Here is a 23,285-nt window from a genome sequence, read left to right on the forward strand (position 1 = left end):
CATTTCCACTTTGTCAGCCCCCACGTAAAATCAGCTTTCCATTTTTATTCACAGACAGGCACCCAGTAGTACTCAGGATGCAGACTAGAGAGGGGATTGCTTGTCCAGAGATACTAAAAGCATCTGTGCAGAACAGCTTACCAGATACTTATTTAATAGCCAGGTTCACACTTCAGCTGGCTTTTCATCTCATCTTTTGAGAATGCATATGCAGGAGTTGAGCTCTTGTGTGTTTTATGAAAAGGCTAAGGATACCTTAAGGATATTCTATCCTTAAGATAGGATATTCTACTCTTAAGACAGGATATCCAGATGCGGCAATCTCTCAGCATCTTGAGCTGTCTTCTATAAATGTAGTTCCCATAACACTACCTTACACCAGGGCTTCTGAGAAGTGCTTTGCAAGGAGTTCACTGGGAACGTGCTTTTAGCCCTCTGAACTCCTTAGCCGGGGTTTGGGAGCGCTCGGCACACCTCGCCACAGGCTCCCACCGCCAGGCGTCACCCTGCTGATGGGAACGGGGAAAACCCCAAACCGACCAAGAGAAAAAAGGAGCAGGGAAGAAAATCAAACGGCACTTGCACCAAGTGAGAGCATACCCAAGTTAGCATCCCTTGAGAAAAAAGTAACTAATGGAAAACACGTGGGAAATAGCCTTTATGCAAAGCACAGAAAAACATGCTAATGAAGGTAACTAAAATTTATAAAAGTTAAGGGTTTGACACAGGAGATACAATTATTCTGTCTTCTATTCCTTCTAAAACAATCTCCTCTTTTTTCCAGATGTAGCGTTCAGCTAGAGTCTACGTCCATTTAACACCTACTGAAAAGGAGAGGAAAAAAAAAAAAAAACTATTCCCAAGATAGAAAGACATGGAATTTGGCATCGTTTCTGTGAAGACATCCTGAGGAGGATACAATGAGTTCTGCATGAAAACATTTCTGACACGAACTGACCATGTGTTCTTCAGCGTCAGGAAGTCACTAGATGTCAAAACATGCACTAAAACAGAGTTTTCACAAGATAATGATAGTTCACACTACTGTGTGACTAAAATTTCAGGAGACAGCTGCCTTTTCAAAATCGCCAGGACAGGTTTAAGAAAAAACAAACAAACTTACAGGATCATGGTAAGGGCGGGGAGGGGCGGGGGGGAAGGAGGGGGAAATTAAAGTGAGGACTGCTCGTATGGGAAACGGGGATTAATAGGGCATTTTGCAAGTTAGGAGAGTGGCACGTTTGGAGGGGCCGGCAGGGAAGAGAGAATGGACTGAAGGGAGGGCAGGAGGGTTCCCGGGATCCGAAGGCCTCGGGGCACGGGCGGGCCGGAGCCGCAGTGACCCCGCGGCCGGGCTGCGGGCTGAGGGCCCGGGGAGCTGCGGGCTGAGGGCCGGGGGGAGGCCAGGGGCGCCGGGGAAAAGCGCACCTCGGCGCCTCCTCCTCCTCCCTGCGGCGGGGCGGGGAGGGAGCAGGTGAATGCGCCCTTTGTCCGGCCGAGGGCTCAATAAACCCACGGCCGGGCACGCTCTGGGCCGGGCTCCATCTGGGCCGGCCGGTGGCGGAGGGGAGTCCCCGAGGCCGCCCCGCGCCGCTCGGGACGGGGCTGGCGCTGCACCCCCTGGGCGGAGGGGAGCGGGATGGGCGCGGAAGGCGGGGCCGGGAGGGGAGGTGGAGGCTGCGGCCGGGCCCCCTCGCCTCTCATCTCCTCAGAGCCCGGCGGGCGCTCCGCCGGTGACCCGGGGCCGCCTTCCCCTCCGAGCGGCGCACGGAGCCGGGCCGGGGCCGCCGCTGCCTCCGCTCCCCGCGGCGGGACCTGCGGCGGGAAGGAGCGGCCGGGCTGCCGGGCCGAGGTGAGTGAGCCCGGGGGCGGGCAGGGGCCGGCCGTGCCCGGAGCCGCCGGGGAGGTGTCCGGGTTCGCCCCCGGGCCGGGCTGAGGCGCGTTCCGAGGCGGGGCCCCCCCGCCACGCGGCCGGGCCGGGCCGGGCCGGGCTGGGCCGGGAGCCCCCGGCGGCCCGAGCCGGTTCTGGCCGAGGGCAGCGCCGAGCGACGCGCTCCGGCTGGGCTTCCACTCGGCTTTCCACCGAGCCCAGCAGAAGTTTTGAAGAGTGGGGAAAGCTGAGAGCTCGCGTGCCGAGCCCTGCACGATGCAGCGGGCACTTGGAAAGCGAGACACATGCCCAGCAGTTCCACGCTGTAATTTTCCGATAGTGCAGAGAGGGAGGTACAGGCACTATCCCGCGCCTCTGCCATCACCTCCTCGTTATATCATAGCTTATTTTATCCTTTTTTTTTTTTTTTTTTTTTTCGTGGACCCAGCCCTGAAACCCCTTATTCAGGAAAACCTCCCAGTGACTTGGGATGATGTTTTCCCGGGATAATGTCTGCACAGTGTGGATCCCTGATGGCTCAGTATTACAATGAACGTGCTGCCTTGGTAGGAAAGTCGGTACCGTATTCACAGCACTGGAAACTTGGCTTTCTGCAGTGGGACGTCCTCCACCCTCATTGACAGCTGCCTCCCAGAGCAGAAGGGATGTGCACTGAGTATGGACATTAATATAACACTTTTCTTTCATAACAGTTGTGAGTTAGATGGCTAACACTGTCTCTTGCAGGACTCTTAATTTTTCTTCAGATATATGCCAAAAAGACATATAGTCTAGACGACTTCTTTCTGGCAATTTATAAGGCATTGAGTAGTGAATTGTAGGGGTTTAGGGTTTTGACACAAGAGATACAATTATTTTAGGGTTTTCAAAGGCTATTACTGTGCTTTGTTACTGGGAAATAATTTCGTGTTAACTGGTATCAGAAGCCAAGTGGAATATGATGCTGTGACACTTGAGTTTCCTTGCACGCCGTCACATGGCTGAAACCCACAGTTCCCGGATGAACATGTGCAATCATTCACATACACTTTCTTCTTTCTGTCTTGTTTTCTGCTGCATAAGCCTTTAACACTGTACTAAACATTGCATCCCAAAAGAAGCAATAAATCAGCTTTTAGGATCAGCAGCTGGCATTCTAGCTCGTGGGTTGCTTTTCTTCACATCATGATATCATTTATTACATCGTCATCAATATAAACCTTTAACTGGAAACTTATAACAGACTTTTTGTTTCTAAATTTTCTGAATGAAGAGTGATAGGAACACAAGAACTGGGTGAGTCAGGCTTTTCCACATAGAGCTTCCCAACCTAAATTATGCTTTTGGACATTTAAGACAGTGTGGTAGCCAGAAGGTAGGCCTTAGAAACAGTGACTGCCCTTCATATTATGAGTTCCTTAAAAATAGATGTAGAGTTCACTGTATTTGTTATTAGGGGTTTTTTTTGTAAACTAAGTTCTTTTTTGTAAACTATTCTTTGAATTGTAACAGCTAGAAATCAAGTATATTGAAACGTAGAAGTAGAAATTGTAAAACCTGAGGCTTTATGAAGATACATGATGCCCCAAAAGTTTTGATAAAATCACCAGGACTAGCCCTAGGGAATAGGGGGGGAAAACAGAAGTGTGCCTTCATTAGTCCATGCTTTCTTGTGTGCAGGATATACAAAGGATAACCTTTTCCTACACCATTAGCTGGTGCAGGAAAAGGTTAACAGCCTGACCTTCAGACATAACTCTTGTTGACCCTCCTCTGCAACACTTGTCTGAAAGGTTATGCTCAAAGGGAGAGCTGATTACCAGGAGGGAAAAATTCAAAAAGAAATACTAAGGAAAAGAACACTTCAAAAAAGAATACTTCAGCTTCAGGTGCCTGGTGGCCTGGCAGAGAACAGACCCTCATAGCAGACAGTAAAAGACTGTAAGACTCATCCACTAAAGGAACCAGACACAGTAAAAGAAGGAAAATTGTCAAAGTCTGATTTCTGCATATAATTTCCCAAAAGTTTTATGGATATAAAAGAATCAGTAGTTAGAAAAAACAGGTTAATATCTAGTCATTCAGTTGTTCAGTAGGAAAGTACATGGAAAAGCCACCTAGTAATTTTCTTAAAGGTGTCAGAGAAAGTCACCCTGTGGCACTTTGAGCTTCCAGTAGCATGGTGCCACAATGCCTCTCCTGCAGTGTGCAACAGTGTGATGCACACCTGGAAAGTCCTTGTTGCAAAGTCCTTGCAGGCCCTGTAGTTATTTTAAGCTCTTCAAAATATCATCTTTCCTGCTATCCTAGGATTTTCAGAAACATCTCTTTCAAGCTTATAAATTCTCTTCCTTTTTTCTTCTTTTTCTGCCATCTGATTTTTTGTCATCCCTAATAGTTTAGAACCATTTCTGCTGCTACTTGGGATGTGTATTGCCAAAATACCTCGGAACAGCATGAGTGAAGCTCCAGTTTCTTGATTGAAGCTCCAGTTTCTTGACAATCTTGAAGGGAGAATACACCTCTAAAGCTGCAGAGTGGCTGTCGGGTAGACCAATCCTAAACCCTAAAATATTTTAGAAACAACACATCTCCATGGGCTTCTTGCATCAGCAGGTCTCATGAACTTAAAATCCAGCTTCACAACATTTTACATGTTTTTTTTCTGCAAACTTTCAAACTAATTTGTTATTTAAAAACTTGAATTAATGCATTAATTCCGCTGGTGACGGGGATACTAGGCTTAAATATTATTTTTCATTAGTAATTTTGTTCTGTTGATTTATGCTCTCTCTTATCCTCTGCTTTACACAGAAAATAAGCTTTTTCCATTCTCAGAGGACCAACTTTCCTTTCCCCAGTTGACTGTACCTTCTCCAGCAAATGTGTAGAGGACAAGGAAGAAAACAATTTGAGGTAAAATAGGCCTCAAATTTCCAGTATGGCATTTCAAAACCTGTTTTACATCCTGTGTTTGTTTTGCAGGGAGTTTCCACAATGGAGAAAAGGGAATGTGGTAATCATGCCATTGATCAGAATGTGGGTCAGAACATCATGCCGAGAAGAAATACAGGAAATCTTAACTACTTGGTAATGTTTCTGTAAAAAAGCAGCTCATATGTCACAGAGAATATTGCAATCCTTGATTCAGTTTTGTCCAGACAGTGCTACTATCACACTGGCATATCATGAATATTTCTGAAGTGTTTCACAATATTGACATAAAGAGATAAAAAGATAAAGAACATCTCATTCAGTTTAATCACAGTCCATGATAAAAAATAAAGTTTGGGGCAGCTAAAAACTACATGAGGGTAGCTACTAATTGTACTTTACCAGATGAGCAAAACTCCATAGAAATAACCTGGATTTTTACACAGGTATATAAAATTTATCTTTGGAGGAATCTTCACAATAGCAACATTGCACTCAGGAAGTTTTCCACATTGCACAAAAAAAGGTCCAGGAAAAAATCCTTTAATCCTTTCTTGTGTGTGGTATTTGGGCTACATCATTAAGTCTATAACTGAAATTTTACATTTGAAATCTGTAACTTATAGAGTAAGAAGCTGAAACGATGCTTCATTCACATAATGTAATCCTTCCATGCCGTGTAGTTATCTTCCTGGAATGAAAATCTATTTTAAAATCACTGCAGATGATGAAGAATGGGAAGTTGACTCTACAAGTGCCTTACTCAAGTGCTGACTATGCTGTTTGAAATGTTACATTTCCAAATCACCTTGCTTTAATAGTGCATGTTTTGTATATGGTTCCACTGCATTAAGTTGTAAAAGTCGGGATGACAAATACTGTCATTACTGAAGTTATGAATCTTCTCTTAAACTCACTTTGTACTTCTGTTCTGTCCCGTCCAGAATGTGGATATGCAGGTTGCCAATCCATCAGAAGCAGCTGCACTTTTTGATTTACATCAAGCACACCATTTTGGTGAGTTTGAATACTCTTCAGAACAGCACTGCAAGCAGGATCTGTTCCCTAAGTGGCACTTGCCAATGAAGACAGCATCTGTGATCTCATTATTAACATTTATTTACACTTCCATGAGAGATGTCATATATCCTTTTATAACCAGAAAGGAAAATGTTTTCTATAAAATTCCAATCCTTGTCATAAACAAAGTTTTGCCAGTGACTTCAATTACCCTTTTAGCACTAGTGTATTTACCAGGAATATTAGCTGCTGGTTTCCAGCTGTACTTTGGCACCAAGTATAAAAGGTTTCCCCAGTGGCTGGATAGATGGATGTTATCAAGGAAACAATTTGGACTTCTCAGTTTCTTCTTCGCTACTTTGCACGCCTGCTATAGCCTGTGCTATCCAATGAGAAGATCGTACAGATACAAACTGCTGAACTGGGCATTCCAGCAGGTACGATGGGCATGGGAAATCCTTGGTTTGGTCATTCAAGTGAATCTGAATGGGGGAAAGCCATTTTCATTGCCTTTGTTTGATTTTCAAGCACATTCACAGAGAGCACTGTTCAAGGATGGAGCAGGACCTAGTTGCCAAAGCATGTAAGCATCACAGCTGTGCCAATGTATATTAAATAAGTAATTTTCTTAATTTGGGATTTTTTCCATCTGTAAAATGCACAAAATTGTATCTCACAGGAACATTTAAGTCTTTGGCACACTATTAGTTTAGTGTAGGTTAATCTTCTCTGGACCCATGAAGTCTAGAAACAAAAACGAAGCACTGAACATTTTTAGACACCTTTGCAAAACGAATCAGCCAGCAGTGAAGGAGGGCTGAGCTAAATCACAGTAATATGTATTTGGACAAACTAAATTTGTGAATAATGATGGCTCACATTTGGACTGATACATACTACCTTGTTTAAAGATAGGATTTCAGTGATGCTTCTGACTCATGGTCAATAATTGGCTTGCAGAACTCTCCAATGTCCTCTGTGACTAGAGAGTTCCTAATTCTCACCTATTCCCTTGGGTGCCGTAAGTAATGCAATATTAGAAATATTTCAATGTAAGGTATAGACTGCGAATGTATGTTTTTATTACCTCTAAAGTCTTTATTATTAAAAACTATTAAAAGCACAATATGATGGTGCCAGTAGATTCTTAAGATTTTTGTTAGCAGTCAAATTACCTGTTGAAAACTCTGAAATCAGCCTTACTGGTAATCTGACTTGAGCGGTTTACTAGAAATTTCCATGAGATTCCAGTCTTCAAGAAGCAGAAGTGATCATATTCGAGGCGTATTATGCCATGGTGATCACTAGCAGGATCAAAGTGCTGTTGCAAGTAGTTGTAAATGGAAGGAGCTTTGACATCAGTTTATTAAAATCACAAATATACCAAGTCGTGTTTTTAAAAAAAAACAGAGCTAAGCAGCTACCCTGGCAGGATATTTTTATTAAGGCTGCTGAATTACTTCTCTGAAGTACTGCTGTTAATATATTTCCTGTTGTTATAATCTCCCTGATATGGTATTTAGCCATAGGTGGGGGGTTTTTCCTTGTCGAAACCAAGATTTATCCTTGCTGTGAAGGCAGGTTAAGAGGCCTCAGAATCAGGTTCTCCTGGGCCGAGACACTGATGAAGTCTAAATTCTTCTCTCTAAAAGCTCACCTTTGCTCTGCAGATACTAGTGAAGACTTTGTCATCAGAAGTAAATAGCAGTTATATTCAAAGACATTCAAACAAATAACCAAAATACTGTTTTTCTTTGTTAATTTCATTAATATTATGGCAAAAATAGTGAAATTGTATTTAACACAACAGCCAAGTGTGCCAGTCTGTAATTTTTGTGGTGTTCTTTTGGCAGGTCAAACAAAAAAAAGAAAATGCCTGGATTGAACATGATGTTTGGAGAATGGAGATTTATGTATCTCTAGGAATTTTGGGACTTGCTTTGCTGGCCCTTTTGGCAATAACGTCAATTCCATCTGTCAGTCACTCTTTGACCTGGAGAGAGTTCCACTGCATTCAGGTGTGCATGAATGTCATTACTGCAGTTGTTAGTCCCATTTATAGTACTGTGTTACTTAGTTATCAGCTAAGACCATTAGGAGTTAGAAGTGCCAAACACAGAGTTAGTGGAACCAACCAAAAAGTTTGTTCTGTACTCTTTGTTAACTGGTATGTGAGAAATGTTCTTTTTATTACTCTCTTGTTGGGAGAACAGGCTGTTGTGTTCGGTGTATAAAATGGGAAGAAAAGACAACTGTATACCACTTCATTTTCTCTTCCTGACTTTGTGGGCAGCAGCAGTTGTCCCTTTGAGACCTTTTCTGAGCTCTGATGCTAAAGTCATCTTCTGGGTCTCTTCTCCCTCCAGAATGTCCCATGTCCAACTGAATTTGAAGTAGGTGGCCTTGAACCAGTCAATGCTGTTCCCATAGGACACAGTGTATTCTGAAAGAGACATCTTAGAACAGATGCTGGATAATCAAATCCAGCCAGTCTCAAGTTTGCTACAATTGTGTTTGTTTCCTTAACCCAGGCATCTGGGTTGCTCTCTATTCTCTTATATCATATGCAGTAATAATCAGGGTGGTTCTGCTGACATCAGTATGGTCACACTAGACTTAAGCAAGTATTGGATCAGGCCCTCAAACACCAAAATCTGAAAGTGTTCAGTAAGTACCTGGCATTTGAAAGTTTGATTTATATTTTAAAAGCTGATCTGAACTGTACAATCACCAATTAGTGATTTGATATTCTGCACACTCTATGAAGTCCATCATTTGTAAGATGCGTGTACAGAGAATATGGAGAAGTCAGGAGGAAATCCCCAAATGCATGACTATGGTGAAGGAACCCAGAAGAGTAATACTTCTGTGTTGGACTTACTTAATAAACAAATAACCTTATTAATTAAAAATCATGTTTTGTACATTCAGCAGTTGGAAAGACAGTGTTTGACTTCACTGATGAGTACAAGATCATTAAGTGACAAGAAACTTAAAATTACTAGTAAATTTTCTTTACTCCTGAATTTTGTAAACAAGCTAAGCCAAATTTATCACTGTAAGTGAAGTGGAAGCCTTGAGATTCCTGTTGCTGTGCAGTGCTTTTGCCATGGTACTTACTAGAGTTTGTGGTTTTATTTAGCTTAAAATTTTTCTTTGCAAGTAATCAATAAATCCTTTAATATATCTGGTTTTGAACTCACAATGATTTATCACAGAATTAAAGTAATTTAGTATACATGCCACAGATTTCAATCTGTAAATTGATATATTCAGGATTGATCGTGTTTCAGGAATAACCTGCAATCTCTTCTATATTTTAGCATTGAAAAATGTGCCTCATCTATTTACTTTTACAGTGGCATAAAGGAGTACAGTTGGAGTCTTGAATTACAGTTCTTACTTTTTAGTTTAAAGCCTCTTTTCTTTGACTTGAGCATGTTGGTCAAGGCCCATCTAGATTTCTCTATTTGTTTAACAGAGTGCTTTTTTTGCTAAGTTGGGAAAAATAAACAGCTTACTATTTTGTTTCTCTTTTCAGAGCAAGATGGGATATTTATCCCTGCTGCTATGCACTGTTCACGCACTGGTGTTTGCCTGGAATAAGTGGGTTGATGCTAACCAATTCATCTGGTATACGCCACCTTCATTTATGGTTGCAGTTTTTCTTCCTAGTGTAGTTCTGCTTTGTAAATGCGTACTGCTCCTCCCATGTTTTAGGAAGAGGATAAGAAAAATCAGAAGTGGTTGGGAAGCCAAGACACAAGCCAATCAAACCAGCATAACTTCCAGACTGTGATCAAATATGGACGTTTTCTGTCTATGTATGTAAATATGCTCAAGGCCATGAAATTTTCACTCATGAGCTCTGTTTTCACATTTACTACAGATGTTTGTTTCTCACTTTTCTTTTTGACTTCAGGAGTACAAGATACTTGATGCAGTTTTGTCGTTTTCAAAGACAGAAAACAAAAACATTTATTTTACACATTAATCTGTTCAGTGTTTTGGTATTTGATGATTTCTTTCTTCTGACTCATTGTTTTTAAGATCCAAGTGTTTCATTGTCTCAATCCCAGTTCTTTGTATGTAAAAGCAAGCATAAATCATTCCTCCAGATGACTGCAGAAAGTTAAAAAATGATTACACCACAGAGCCCAGGAATGCTTTCTGCTTCGCACGGCCATGCATGTACCTTCATTAAATCTCAGAATTATAATGAACAAAAACTAGAGCATTTAGTTTTGGTTTATTTAGTTGCCTCTTAGCACCTGCAGCCTGTGTTTTACTCTGCAGAGTGGGCACCTTGGCGTATGAGCCAGACAGAAACTGTGTATTTCTGCCAGGTCTTGTACGTACACAGCTGGCCAAGTAGAATCACAGGGATCTTTACAAGGTATAAATATCTTGTGAGGCTTGGGCACAGTCTAAAAAAAGTCTTTAGACTCAGATCTCCATGTTATCCAGGACTAGGTGTGTCTCTATTTACTTGAAACGATAAAACATTTCCCATTTTTTATTCCATGAACACATTCTTTTGTTTCTGATGCTGGAAATTTTCCATGCTTTTGACCTAAGCCTGCAGCCCTTGACATGTGCTAAACTTTATTTGCACAAATTATTCCAGTGGGATAACTCCATCAGGTAAATGTGTTTTTTTGTTTACTCTAGGGCCAACACAATTGTGTGACTGGAAGAAAAACTTTAAAAATAGACATTTGAATCTTGCCATTGATTTGGTGAGATTCTCACGTTAAATGGTTTCCAAATGCATTTGCTTTTACAGAAACTTTCCTAATAACTTTAATCAGCTCATGAAATCCTACTTTCCTTACATTGCATAGGTCTGGCTGAAAGTTGTAAATGAATAATTCATTTGTTAGTATCTGTTTTGAAATACGTTATTCAGTAGTCAATATTTTCACCCAACATCAGGAACATTTCTGCCATGGACTGTCGATGCCACTTATTGCTGGAATCCTCTGAATGAGAACTGTAATTGGTAAGGATTCTGGTATTAAAACAAACAGGAAAACAACCTACACCTAAAAAAAAAGTGTAATACATTGTGCTAATGAATCTGTTGTCCCTTTCTAGACTTTTACACAGAGCATAAATAGCTACAGGGATATTACATTTTGTATTTTCCTGGTTCTTACCATTCGATTATTGCAACTTAAAAGTTGGCCTTTTTAAAATTTGCACATAATGTAATAATGTGAAAGTAACTGGGGACATGGTGGCCTGTATAATATTGATTGAAATCTGTGGCATGTATCAAACCAGTAATGCATGGCAGAGGCCAAAACCCTACAATACAGGAAGCTGGGCTGCAATGTTAATCTAAGAAATTTCTAACAGAGTAGGCAAAGTATGGTGCTCAATGCATTTGCATTTATATTTCCATGAATTAAATAAATGTCTTATAAGTAGTAAGCTCTATGCACTTCTTACAGAAGGTAGTTTAAGATAGCATAACTTCATTGATTTCAACTAGTTAATATGGTTTGAATTGATAACACAGATTACAGGGGCAAACCAATTTCAAGATCATCCCACACTATCCAAACGGACCTTTTATGCTCATCATTCAGTTGGGAATATTAAGCACACTTCAGACTTTTCCCTCTAGCATTGGCCAGAGGCAAACACAAAAGTCTCTTCTACAGCATGAAATTTACATACAGTCTACAAAAGCTATTCCAAAAATCACACATGACATCCAAACATTCAAGTATGTTTTCCATACTGATTGTTTCAAGTAGGAGCCAGATTTTTTGTATCACATCTAGCCATTTCTCTAGAAGCTACCACTGACTGCTTATAGCCAGAACTTGAGATTTCATATTGAGTCTGTTTCCTGCTTTGTAAGTCTTTAGCAAACTACATCTTAGTAACTCACTTCCCAGTCTGCAGGCTGCTCAGGGAAGTGGTTGACTCACTATACCTGGAGGTATTTAGGACACACAGATGTGGTGCTTAGGGACATTTTCTAGTGGTAGGCTTGCCAGCATTAGATTCGTGGTTGGACTCAACATAAATGATTCTATGATTTGCTTTTTAGGCATTCAGATACAACAGTGAGGGAGATCTATATAGGGCTAAGAAGAAAATGCCATTGACAGTATTTAATTTCTCCATTTGTAGCAGACATGATAGTTCAATACTGATGGAATTAAGTTCATATGTACCTTTTAATTTATGTTTATGTACCTGTTTCAAAATTCAGTGTATTAATGGCCTATATACTATTGTAATACATAATCGAATGTGTGTGCACATTTTAGTCACTTATTTGTCTAACACTAACTAGTTTTATAAAATTTGCATCATTAAATGCTTCAATGTATGCTGTATCTGCTATTGTGTCATATAGATCCAGGGTAAAAGGGTAAAAAGGCACAGTACACTCTAGAAGAGCTGCTCATATAAGCAGTCAAAGGGAACCATTTTCTTCATGCTAGTGAAGAGCCTGCAGCCTCCAAAGGAAAGAAAACAAAGATGAGAAAAGTTAAATGGACACTTTCATAGTGTAATGAAATTACATTTTTCCTGACAATCTTAAACTCTGTATTCTAGTATTCAGAGATTTTGTGAAAAGGAAGAGAAGGCTTGGAGGGAGACCCAAGATCCTTGGAAATACCGATCAAAGACTAAGAAAAGTTCAAGAAGAGCAAGGGCATTGAGGAAAAGCATGTGTGGGCATACTTTTGTGTAAGAATACATCATTCTAGTCACAGAGCCTTTGAAATGTTTCTACAAGGCCTACAAAGTATTTTTTCTGTTATTACATATCTCCAATGTATTTGAGAGAGACAGAATTGAAACTCTGGAGATATAAATTGCTAAGGGGGCTGGAGGAATTTTATGCCAAATTCATTTGAAGAGGTCATATCCAGAATACTCTTTCCAAGAAGTGATGGCAACAATCATTGTTCAGGAAGCTAGAGCCAGGGCTGTGTTGGCTATTGTGTAATGCAAATTCCTGTTGACAGCAGCACTTACTGAAAGCAGTCCCTCCCTTTGGCCACTCTTCTCTCAGTGCTGCAAGTCTTTAAAGATGTGAGTAGGGCATTGGATCCAGTTGAAAAGTAATGCAAAGAGAAGAATGATTGAGCCAGATCCACTCATGGGTCTGACTCACCTGACAGGCATACACATAGGAAGGACAGGAAGAGGAATGGTGTAAACAGGCAGTTTAACTTAAACCAGCCCTAAGTAAAAGGTTCCAAGTGCTCATAAAAGTTAAAACTTACTTTATTTCATCGTATTTCAGTAACAAGAATATTCCCTTGCTTCACTTTTTTGTCACATTCTTAGTTTTCCATGAATCAGTGGGCAAAAATGTGTTCTAGAAATTGTCATCAAAACCCATATAAAACTGACTGACCTCTACGTGACTGTGGGCTGTGGTTTCATTTGCAGGGATGATGATCTCACATCTCTTTTCTCCTATGTCCACAGTTTCTAGTACTGTCCCTTAATACAAAATGTTGCTAACCATTTTTGAAATTCAAACTAATATCTTTTAAACCAATTTTCTTTCAATAGCATGAAAGGAATAATTCAAAAAAACAAAACGACCAATTTTTGAAAACACGCTGGATCCACCTCTGAAGAATGTAATCTGCTGTGTCTGGCAGTTGCTGATCATTGCCACTGATGCTTTTTCAGTAATGCCAGGATTTCTTGATCCCATGAGCATGTTCTGTTGCTGATGGCAAAATTACTTCTTATTTTTTAAATTAAAACAAGTCTTATTGAATTCAGTTGCATCAGGATTCAATTATCATTTTTTAACTTTTCTGTAGATTAACATTTGGGTGAAGTGAGGCTAATTCATTAAGTAAGCATAAGAAGTTTTCAGAGATTTTCAGCTGAGAATACATAAAACCAATCCACAAACCAAACTCTATAAGCATAAAAAACCTCACAGCTACGTTCAATAAAGATGATACAACAGAAGTTTAAGTTGCTTTGTATTTTTTGTTTATATATATTTCATCTTCATAGCATGAAAGTATAATGCTGAGATAAATATGCTATGTCTTTGACTTGGTTAAAGACTTGGGATTTGTAGAATACTACCATTGCTACTGATATAAATATTGGGTCCTTTAATTTTTTGGGGCTCATTACTAAAAAAGCAGCAAGGCAAATGTGAGGATTTTTTAACTGGATGGTCAGATTTGTAGTGTACAATACACCCTTACAATTTATTGCTGGATGTACTCTACTGAAAAAGAATTTTCCACGTGAATATCCCCATTACTTGGAATGCTAAGAAGTATCTTAGTGCTGGACTTAGAGGAATGGCCATATAACCGATTTCTAATTATTTCTCTGCTTTATTTTTTCAGTCCTGTGACTCATATATAAAACTGAATGGCACTTCTCTCTTGCCTGTACCTGTGCATGTACCAGAATAACTGCCAAACAGTGCATCTCATTCATTCAAAATTATTCTAAGTATCTAACAGGAAATCCTCAAAAAGAAAATAAACAAGAAGCTGGAATTGGGAAAAAAAAAACACTTTCAGAGCTCCTCAAGTATCTCTGCAACTTTAATTTAGAAATCTGACAATTGTTAGATGTCACCATTAAAATAATGATGGCTTTCCCCCCTTTTAATTTCCAATAGACTTTGTACATCTTTATTTATTCACATGTACATCTTTATTTACACCATTTTTTCACATCTTTCTTTATTCACTGATAATGACAGACCAAAGTGTATTCTGGTACTATGAAGCTATGCAAAGAGGCATCAAGATGGAATCAGAAGGAACAGGACAGTTCGAGATCTGTGAAAAAGAGGAAAAGAGCCATTGCAAGCATTCAGATTTTCTTAAGAGAGGAAAGAGTAAAGGAGTCAAATGGATGTTAAAGGGTAAAAATAAGTAGGTGGAGGATACTGAACATCAAGAGATCAATGAACATCATCAAGTTAGTAGCGAATAGAAATCCTTAGTAAGAGAGATGAGTAAAATGGAGGACAACTGAATGACTGGTGGGAGAGTCTGAAAATACTGAAGTGAATACTTGAAACAGAGGGCATGGTAGAGTTGGTTATCCACATGGAGCTGGGGAATGGAATGAATAAATACAAAAAGCCTGAGTATGTGTAGAGTTTGACCTGCAGAACCTATTAAGTTGCAAACATTTCCCCAACCCTGAAATATCATTAGAGGCATTTCTGGGGAAATTTGTTCAAAATCTACTGATACAGATGAACCTCAGTGAGGTTGTAAGTGGTTCAGTGACATACTGTTTCTGAAGTTTGGGGAACGAGTCATAGATATTGCTCCACTTTCCATCATGATCTATATATAAACTGACTTGTTTTCAAATAACAGCAGACGTTGCTGTTTTATTTCCTGGTAAAGGGTACATCATGTGCTAAATGAAGGAAAACTCTCATGTAAGACACAATGAAACTAAAACAGTCTTAAGCGTTACTTACACAAATTAAGGAACCAACTGAAACCAGATTTAGATGGTGCATTATATTTATTATATATATTATATATATATATTCATTATATTCAGAAAATTTGTAAGAGCTTTAGTTTTATCCTTGTGCTAATATAACTATTCTACTTTAAATATTAAATTGTTACCACTTAGTTCTTGTGGAGGCAAAATTCCCAGTGAAACCAATGGGACTTTTACTTAGCTATTCAGAGCAAGATTTGTCCCCTACAGTAACAGAAATACTTCATGTCTTCATTGTCTTTGATGCAATTGCCACTAACTTGTTCACCTCCTGCAGTGTTTGGGATGGACTCTATCCTGCCACATACCTTCCATCAAAACAGCCTTATCATGGGAACAACAATAAAATCTGTTACCATTTTTTATTTTCAGCCTGGCCTGAAACACTCCATATCACAACGCAACAGCTGAGCCATGCAATCTCATAAAGTTTTATTCAGCCCTCTTTAACATCCTTTCTCAGTTATTCCTAAGCACCTCTGCCCTGGTTACAGAAAAGGGGCTTGGTGGCCTTGCCCAGTTTTTTTTTCTGTATCACAAACATAATTGTTGGGAGCTGGTTTCAGGAGGAAAAGCCGGGGCACTGGAACCAGGAGGGTGCCTGGCTTGCCCCAGCAGAGGGGCTGTCACCATTAACCCTGCAGACTGGTGCCTCTGCCACCCCACCAGACTTCCCTTCCTGTTTTCTCTGGACCACAACCATGGCACAGTGTGGAACAGATGCATTTAGGAAAAGACTAAAAAAATGGGAGCTCTTCAAATGAGAGGGGAGTAGAAGGGGATTAAGTCAAGATTTACAAAATATTGAAGACAATGGGCAAGATGAGCACAGAACTATTTTTTTTTTAAATCTACCTTACCAGGAATAGAGAGTATTCAATAAAATAGAAGGAGATCAGTTTACAGCTGATTAAGAATGTGCATCTTTTTGCAGTGAACGAATTTTTGACCTTGTTGCCACAGAGGGCTGTGGAAGTAAACAGAACCAGCAGGTTCAAAAGGACATTAGACAAACCCAGAAACAACAGCCCCAAAAGCAACACCAAAAGGGCTTTGTAGGTATGTACCCTATGACATCACTAGGGTAAATATGAATTTGGGAGGAGAGTACAAAATACAGCAGCCAAGATTGCACACTCTCCTTAAACGGCATTGTTTTGCTGTTCTTGAACAGGTATTAGTTGGTTAGATAGGCTACAGGTCTGACCAAGTATGGTTTCTTATGTTCCCTTACATCAACAGTAAATCACTCATTCTAATACATTCCTGTAAGTTTCATGGCTGGAAAACAAATATGTTAGGAATGACAAATTCTAAAGAAAAAGTTATTACCTCAATAGTGAAAAACTGCTTAACTCTTAGGAACTGTAGCAACTTGTTGGTCTCAATTCATATCTGTGGAATTAACTACATAATTCTTCACAGGAGTGGGAATTCAATTAGTATTTCATTGCTCTCTAAACATAAAGATTTTCCTTTTACAGTGCTAAGTTGCTACTTAACTGTGGTTTAATTTTTGTTTGTCAGGGAATATTTTACACAGCCAGCACAACCCCATTCAGTGAAACAAAATGTTCAGAATCAAGACCTAATCTATGACAAGGTATGTGTAGTAATGAGATTACAAATATTTTACATATTAAATATTTTTTACATTTTCAGCACCATAATGATACATAAGACATAGTGTAGTACCTCACCAGTACAGACTGGGGGCTGACAAGCTGGAAAGCATCTCTGAGAGAAAGACCTGGGGGTCCTGGTGGACAACAAGCTGTCCATGAGCCAGCCGTGCCCTCATGGCCTTGCAGACCAATGGTGTCCTGAGGTGCTTTAGGAAGAGCATTGCCATCAGGCCCAGGGAGGTGATCCTGCCCCTCCTCTCAGCCCTGGTGAGGCCACATCTGGAGAGCTGTGTCCAGTTCTGGGCTCATCAGTACAGGGGAGAAATGGAGCTCCTGGGGTGGATCCAGCAAAGGAGAGCAAAGATGAATAAAGGATGGGAACATCTCTCTTAGGAGGAAAGGCTGAGGAAACTGAGTCTGTTCAGCCTTGAGAAGAGATAACTGAGAGGAGACTTCATCCATGTCTGTCAGTATCTGAAGAGAGGGTGCCAAGAGAAGGGACCAGGCTTTTCTTGGTTCCAAGCAATAGAATAAGAGGCAACAGGGAGAAACTGATGCACAGGAAATTCCACCTAAATATGAGGAAGAACTCCTTTACTGTGCAGATGACTGAGCACTGGAACAGATTGTCCAGAGAGGTTATGGAGTCCCTCACTGGAGATATTAAAGAACCATCTGGACACAATCCTGTGCCATGTGCTCTTGGATAACCCAGCAAGGGGAGGGTGGTTGGACAAAACGACCTACTGCAATCCCTTCCAAACTGAAACATTCTATGATCTTGAATTTCACTTCTCTTCTGCTCTTAAGAAAAATCTGTGGTCTGCAGCTTTGTGAAGGAAAAAAGTAAAACACACTAGTCTTAGGCTGTCAAATGGTGGCCAAGCCACAATCCAGCTTATGCTTTCCTCAGCTACTTTAGTATTCAGGCAATTATTAGTGTCTTTGGAATAATTTTTTCAGCTTTGCAATACTTTACTAGGAAGGAGGGTATATCTGTTCTTGGTTAGGAAGTCAACTGACTGAAAACTTTCATCTGGATGCAAGTGTATGAATTAGAAAAATAATCTATTCTTACCCTGATTTTGAGTCTAACAATTATTGCAGGCATAAGATCACACTTTTAGAACTCACTGTCTCATTTTGTAGATACTTTTTAAGATGAGCAGCCACAAATCAAGAAAAAAATTTATTACCTTCTGTTACTTACACCATAAAGCAAATGTTGTTTCAAGAAATGGAAAGGTCGCACATGACTTTGTTCTCCACATGAAACCAAGAACAAAGGTCCTGAAACCCCTCAGCTGGGCATCATAATAGCTATGGAATACCATAGTCAGAGAAATCTAGGAAAGGTTTCCTTCCCTCCTTCCTTCAGCTTCTTTCTGGTGAATAAAATTAATCAGATAGATCATAAAATCAGAAACAAGCCTCACTGTTTTTCTACTTGGATTGCCTTAGAAATAGAAGTGTAAACCTGGATTTTTGTTTTTCTTGTGTGGAGGGAAAAGAGAGGGAAGAGTAGTCCTCTACTTTAAGTGAATCACCCTTATTTTGTAATTTCTCTTGGGAAGAAAGAGATACTTTGTCTTGTTTCACATGACTTGCCAGTATTTCTCAACTATAGTTTATTAAATGTGCTCTATAAAGGCTTTTCATTCCTTTCCTTCTTTTTTTTCTCTTTTTTCCCTTTCCTTTTTATTTACTACATTATCTTTCTCATATGCTTTCTCAAAAGAATGTCTAAATGGTTTTAGTTGTTTCCGTTTGTGCTTTTTTCCTTGCTTTTGACTACTGAAATTCAGATCCTACAGGGTCTAAGAGAATTGGTCATACCTGGACAGTTATTGAAAAGGGGACATCACGAATTGATGAAATCCAACAAGTGAAGGAAGATACTTTAGTTGAGGTGTTTACCATTCATTTTTGTTCTTCATTTAATTAATAGTAAAGTGGCGGTATTTTCAATAATCTATTTATTTCAACAAAAAATACTTTTTCAAGTGAACAATAACATATCTCTCAAATCAAATTTTTTTCCTTACAAAGAATGGGTAAGAAGTATAAGTTTTATTTTTAGAGTAATTGCAGGCTGCCATAAGAAAAAATGAGTTGGTCTAAATGTTCCTGGCTGGGAAACACTGTATTTTTCTGCTAGGTTATAAAATTAGCTATGTTGAGCATAGTATGCCAAAAATTATTCTATTTGATTTTGTTGCCCTGATAGGAAGCAAAATTTTATGTGTTTGTTTTCACTCTTTTTCCACAAGGAAATCTCCAGGGCTTTGCTTTCCCATTGCCAAGAGGAAGAACCAGAATATCTGTTCCATTTGCCATTTCAAAAGTCCTTTGTTATATTCTATCCCTTAAAGGAAGAAACAATAATGCTGTCCTGGACTTTGTTAAAAAAAGATTAACACCTGCTAAGAGAAAATAATCTCCTATTTTAACAGATTGTTTAAGATAATCATTTAACAGGTTATCTGAGAAATACACTGACCATAGATCTTAGTACATCATTTGAGAGACCTGTAACTATCCAATTTCATCCTCTTACTTACAGAGACATGGTCCAGTTTTGCTGAGAGTTTAAGTATATAAAAGGCATTTATGTACCCTTGCTCTCATGCTAATCTCCATGCAAAATACGCTTTTCCTGTTTGAACAGATCAGGTACACAGCAATGGAAGGCTGTAGTTGTTTTAGTCCCAATTTCAAACAAGAATTTTCAAACTGCAAAACCTCAAAAAGGTAGAAGGAAACATAAGAACAAGTTAAATCCATCAAACTGCCTTGATTTTAATTTTTAAATGTACTAGATACCAAGTTAGTGGTGTCTGTTGAACAGCCTGGTAAATGACCATGTCTCAAGAGTTCCCTCATTTACCCCCGTGCCAAAGGCTGAAGTCAGGTTCCCACATAGCAAGAGGAGAAACAACTGGAGAAGAAATTAACAATTTCTCACAAGGTGAGAAATGACACTGAATTATATCCATGGGGTTGTGAGTTAGGAATGAAGGACCAAGGTCAGAGCTGGCACACCCTACGTAGTGCAGGCTGCAGGACAGAACCTGTGACACTTTCCCATGAAAATGTAGCTAGAGAGCACTTGCAAGGCCGAACAGTTGCCCAGGAAACACGTAACAAATCATGTATTGTTGATCATATACCTGCATAAGAAAAAAGCTCCCTACTTACTAAAAGAACCAACACGAATCTAATGATCATCTCCTAAAGGCTGGAGTCTTTGGTTCACGACTTTATGCTGCAATAATAATGTTTTAAAAATCCCGCAGGAAAGCAATGACAAACATTCCAATTTATAGCCTCTTATTAAGGCTTTAATTCAAATAAATGAAGAATTACAAGATTATGACTGCTCTGATTTTGTGTGATACATTATCACTTTGAGGCACATGAATCAAGTGCCCATTTTCATGTAAATACTCTTCTGGTAACAGGAATCACATAAAGTAGCATATAGAGAGAATCAGCCACAAATAATGCAGGAGAGAACATTCTGCTTTTTTATTTTGATATATTTGTTGGCCAGACTAAAATTTTTGAGCTCATACTATCACAGCTACCAATAAACAAGCCTAGGATAAAAATTTTTGAATCAACAGCAGAGGAGAATATTAGAACAAGAAAATGAAGAGCTGAAATGCCAGTTCTCACCATGGAAAACACCAATTCAGTTCTGAGTGGTCTGTCAATGGACTCACCTTTTTGTTTTGTTCTGTGGAGTAGCAACTCAGTCCTCAGTGTCTGGGAGCTGAAAATAGAGTTTGAAAAATCAAGCAATACAATTTCCATGCACCTGTTTACCAAATAAAAAAAATACTTCAAAAATATATGTTTTCAAGATCAAGAAAACTACTTATTTAATAATTGGGGAGGGGAATGAATGTCTTCTGAACTACAACAGAAAAGTGTCATCTTTTCAGATTCTACACCATGGTTGCCATGATTATATATGGAAAAAATGTATGTATTAATTGCATGGTTAAATTTGCTGAAGTCCTTGGTTAATACATTATAGAAACAAGTCAGCATACACACACAAAAGATGAAAACTGTTACCTTCAGTGTTTCAGTGTCATCATATGGCTTCTTTTCAATCACTTGTGCATTCATCAGTTTTTGCTGCAACATGAGAGACACATTTTCATGTGGGTTGGTCAGTTTAAAAGTAAAGAATTGAGGATTATACCTTGTTACATACACAGCATAGCTTAATGAAAGGTAGAATTTATTAGGTAAATCAGAAGATGTTAAAATCAGAAGCTATGCTTTTTCAGGCAAAAGGTCCATTTGTCTTCAACTGGAAATTTCCATGTCAAATGGATTCAGATCTTGGGGGTCAGCTTTGCGTTTATGTGGCTGAACCATGTGCTTCTTATTTTGAGTAACACTGAAATTAGAGCACAACTCTCACCTACACAGAGTACACTGGGCACACAGGAAACATGGGGAGTGACCTCCCCACTAACCAAACCTGGGAAGCTGTTTAGGGCTGCATGGACACCCAACACCCCCTCACAATTAAGTTTTCATGAGAAAGGTGGTGAAATGCAGGAACAGGTCGCCCAGAGAGGTGGTGGGTGCCCCGTTGTTGGAAACATTCAGTCAGGCTGGACGGAGTGTAGAGGTGTCTTGTCTCTCTGCCTCAGCCAGCCCTGACACCTCAACAGTAAAGGGCACGGCTTGGTAGCAGGATGAACCTCACCAATCCCTTGGGTTCTGGTTTGCCCGAAGGAGTCAAGTGACGACAGCAGGAAAGAAAGAGGGAGGCTGTTCAGGGTTAACTGCTGGCTTTTGTCATCCCCCAGTGGGAATAACCTCAGTTCAGGGTATCTGCTTCAGCAGACACCTCTCAGCAGAAGTGACCCCTTGGCAGAAGCATCAGGAAAAAAGAGCGGGAAGCTTCCCCCCCGCCCCCCCGCCCCCAGTAGCATCTTTTATTGGGGGGGAGGAACTCAGGGATGGGTTTAACTAAGGACAAATCAGGGATCATGTGGGTATGGCTCTGCAGGTAAATGACACATATTATAACAAATCAATAACTCAGGTGCGGAGACAGCCAAAGTCTTGTCCAATCACTTGGGGTCCTTACTGGAACTTTCCAGACTTTTGGGAGAGACTCCAAAGTGACAGACAAGGCCCAGGGGCTGTGTAATTTATGATTGACACATAACTGGGGTTGGGGTAAAACCAAGAAGGGTTGAACATGGGTGACATGGGGCAAACCATTACAACTTATAAAAAACAATATAAAACAAGGAACAAATGCATACATAAAACTGATAAAACCAAAAACACACCACTACAACGGAGCTCTGAACAACCAGATCTACTGGAAGATGTTCATGCTCATTGCAAGGGTGTTGGATTCAGATCTTTAAGGGTCCCTTCCAACCCTATCATTCTGTGACATATGATGGTACAATTCCACAACTCTCCAACTGGCACTGGTTGCAGCAGCACCCTTTTGCCAGGAGAGGATAAGGAAAGGTGGCTGGTGACAGGCTCCTGCTGAAGAACAGCTTGGGCCAGGGCAGCCAAGGCAGGGCAGGGCCTGGGAGGTGCGTTTTGCCCTCCAGGCCATGAGCTCATCTGGGGATGGGCCAGCTGCTCACAGCTGCTCCTGTGTCAGCAGCACCCCAGCTCCAGCTCTGCCACTGCTGGGAGTGTTGTGCAGGCCAGAGGGGCTGGAGTACAGTGACAGTGACCAAAGCTGAGGGCATTGCAGGGCCATCCACAGCCCTCTTTCCCTGCACCAACCCCCTGTGCTGCCACAGATCACACAGAATTGTTAAGGTCAGAAGGGACCTCTGGAGATCCTCTAACCAACGCCTGTCAAGGCAGGGTAACCTGGAGCAGGTTACACAGGAGAGCTCCTGGGTGGGTTTTGAACGTCTCCAGAGGCAGAGCCCACAATCTCCCGGGGCGCTCAGTTCCAGAGCTCTGCCACCCTCTATGTGAAGCAGTTTTTCCTCATGTTGAGGTGGAAATTTTTGAGTTGTGGTTCATGGCAATTGCTCCTTGTCCTGTTGCTGGCCACCACTGGAAAGAACCTGGCACCAGCCTCTTCACATCTTTCTTTGAGATATTTCTGTGCACTGATGAGACTCCCTGTCAGTCTTCTCTTCTCCAGACTAAATGGGCCTAGCTCCCGAGTCTCTCCTCATAACAGAGACTCTCCAGATCCCTCATTATCTTTGTGGTGTCCCTCGGAATCTCTCCAGTAGTTTTTCTTGCGCTGATGAGCCCAGAATGGACTCAGCACTCCAGATGTGCCTCACCAGGGCCGGAGAGAGGGGGAAGATCACCTGCTGGCC

The 23,285-nt window shown here is 40.5% G+C and overlaps 1 protein-coding gene across 1 annotated transcript; it reads left to right on the forward strand.

Annotated features, from left to right (window-relative positions):
- Positions 1-1,639: 1,639 nt before the first annotated feature.
- STEAP1 (STEAP family member 1) lies at positions 1,640-13,781 on the forward strand (the record flags this gene model as incomplete). The annotated part of the gene is made up of 5 exons (XM_083863566.1): positions 1,640-1,852; positions 4,856-4,960; positions 5,749-6,261; positions 7,678-7,842; positions 9,366-13,781. The coding sequence occupies 5 exons, from the start codon at positions 1,640-1,642 to the stop codon at positions 9,621-9,623; spliced, it is 1,254 nt and encodes a 417-aa protein (XP_083719692.1). The 3' UTR covers positions 9,624-13,781.
- Positions 13,782-23,285: the final 9,504 nt, after the last annotated feature.

This window comes from Zosterops lateralis (genome assembly GCF_965231275.1).
Source record: "Zosterops lateralis genome assembly, chromosome: 1".
In the NCBI taxonomy this organism is placed as follows: domain Eukaryota; kingdom Metazoa; phylum Chordata; class Aves; order Passeriformes; family Zosteropidae; genus Zosterops; species Zosterops lateralis.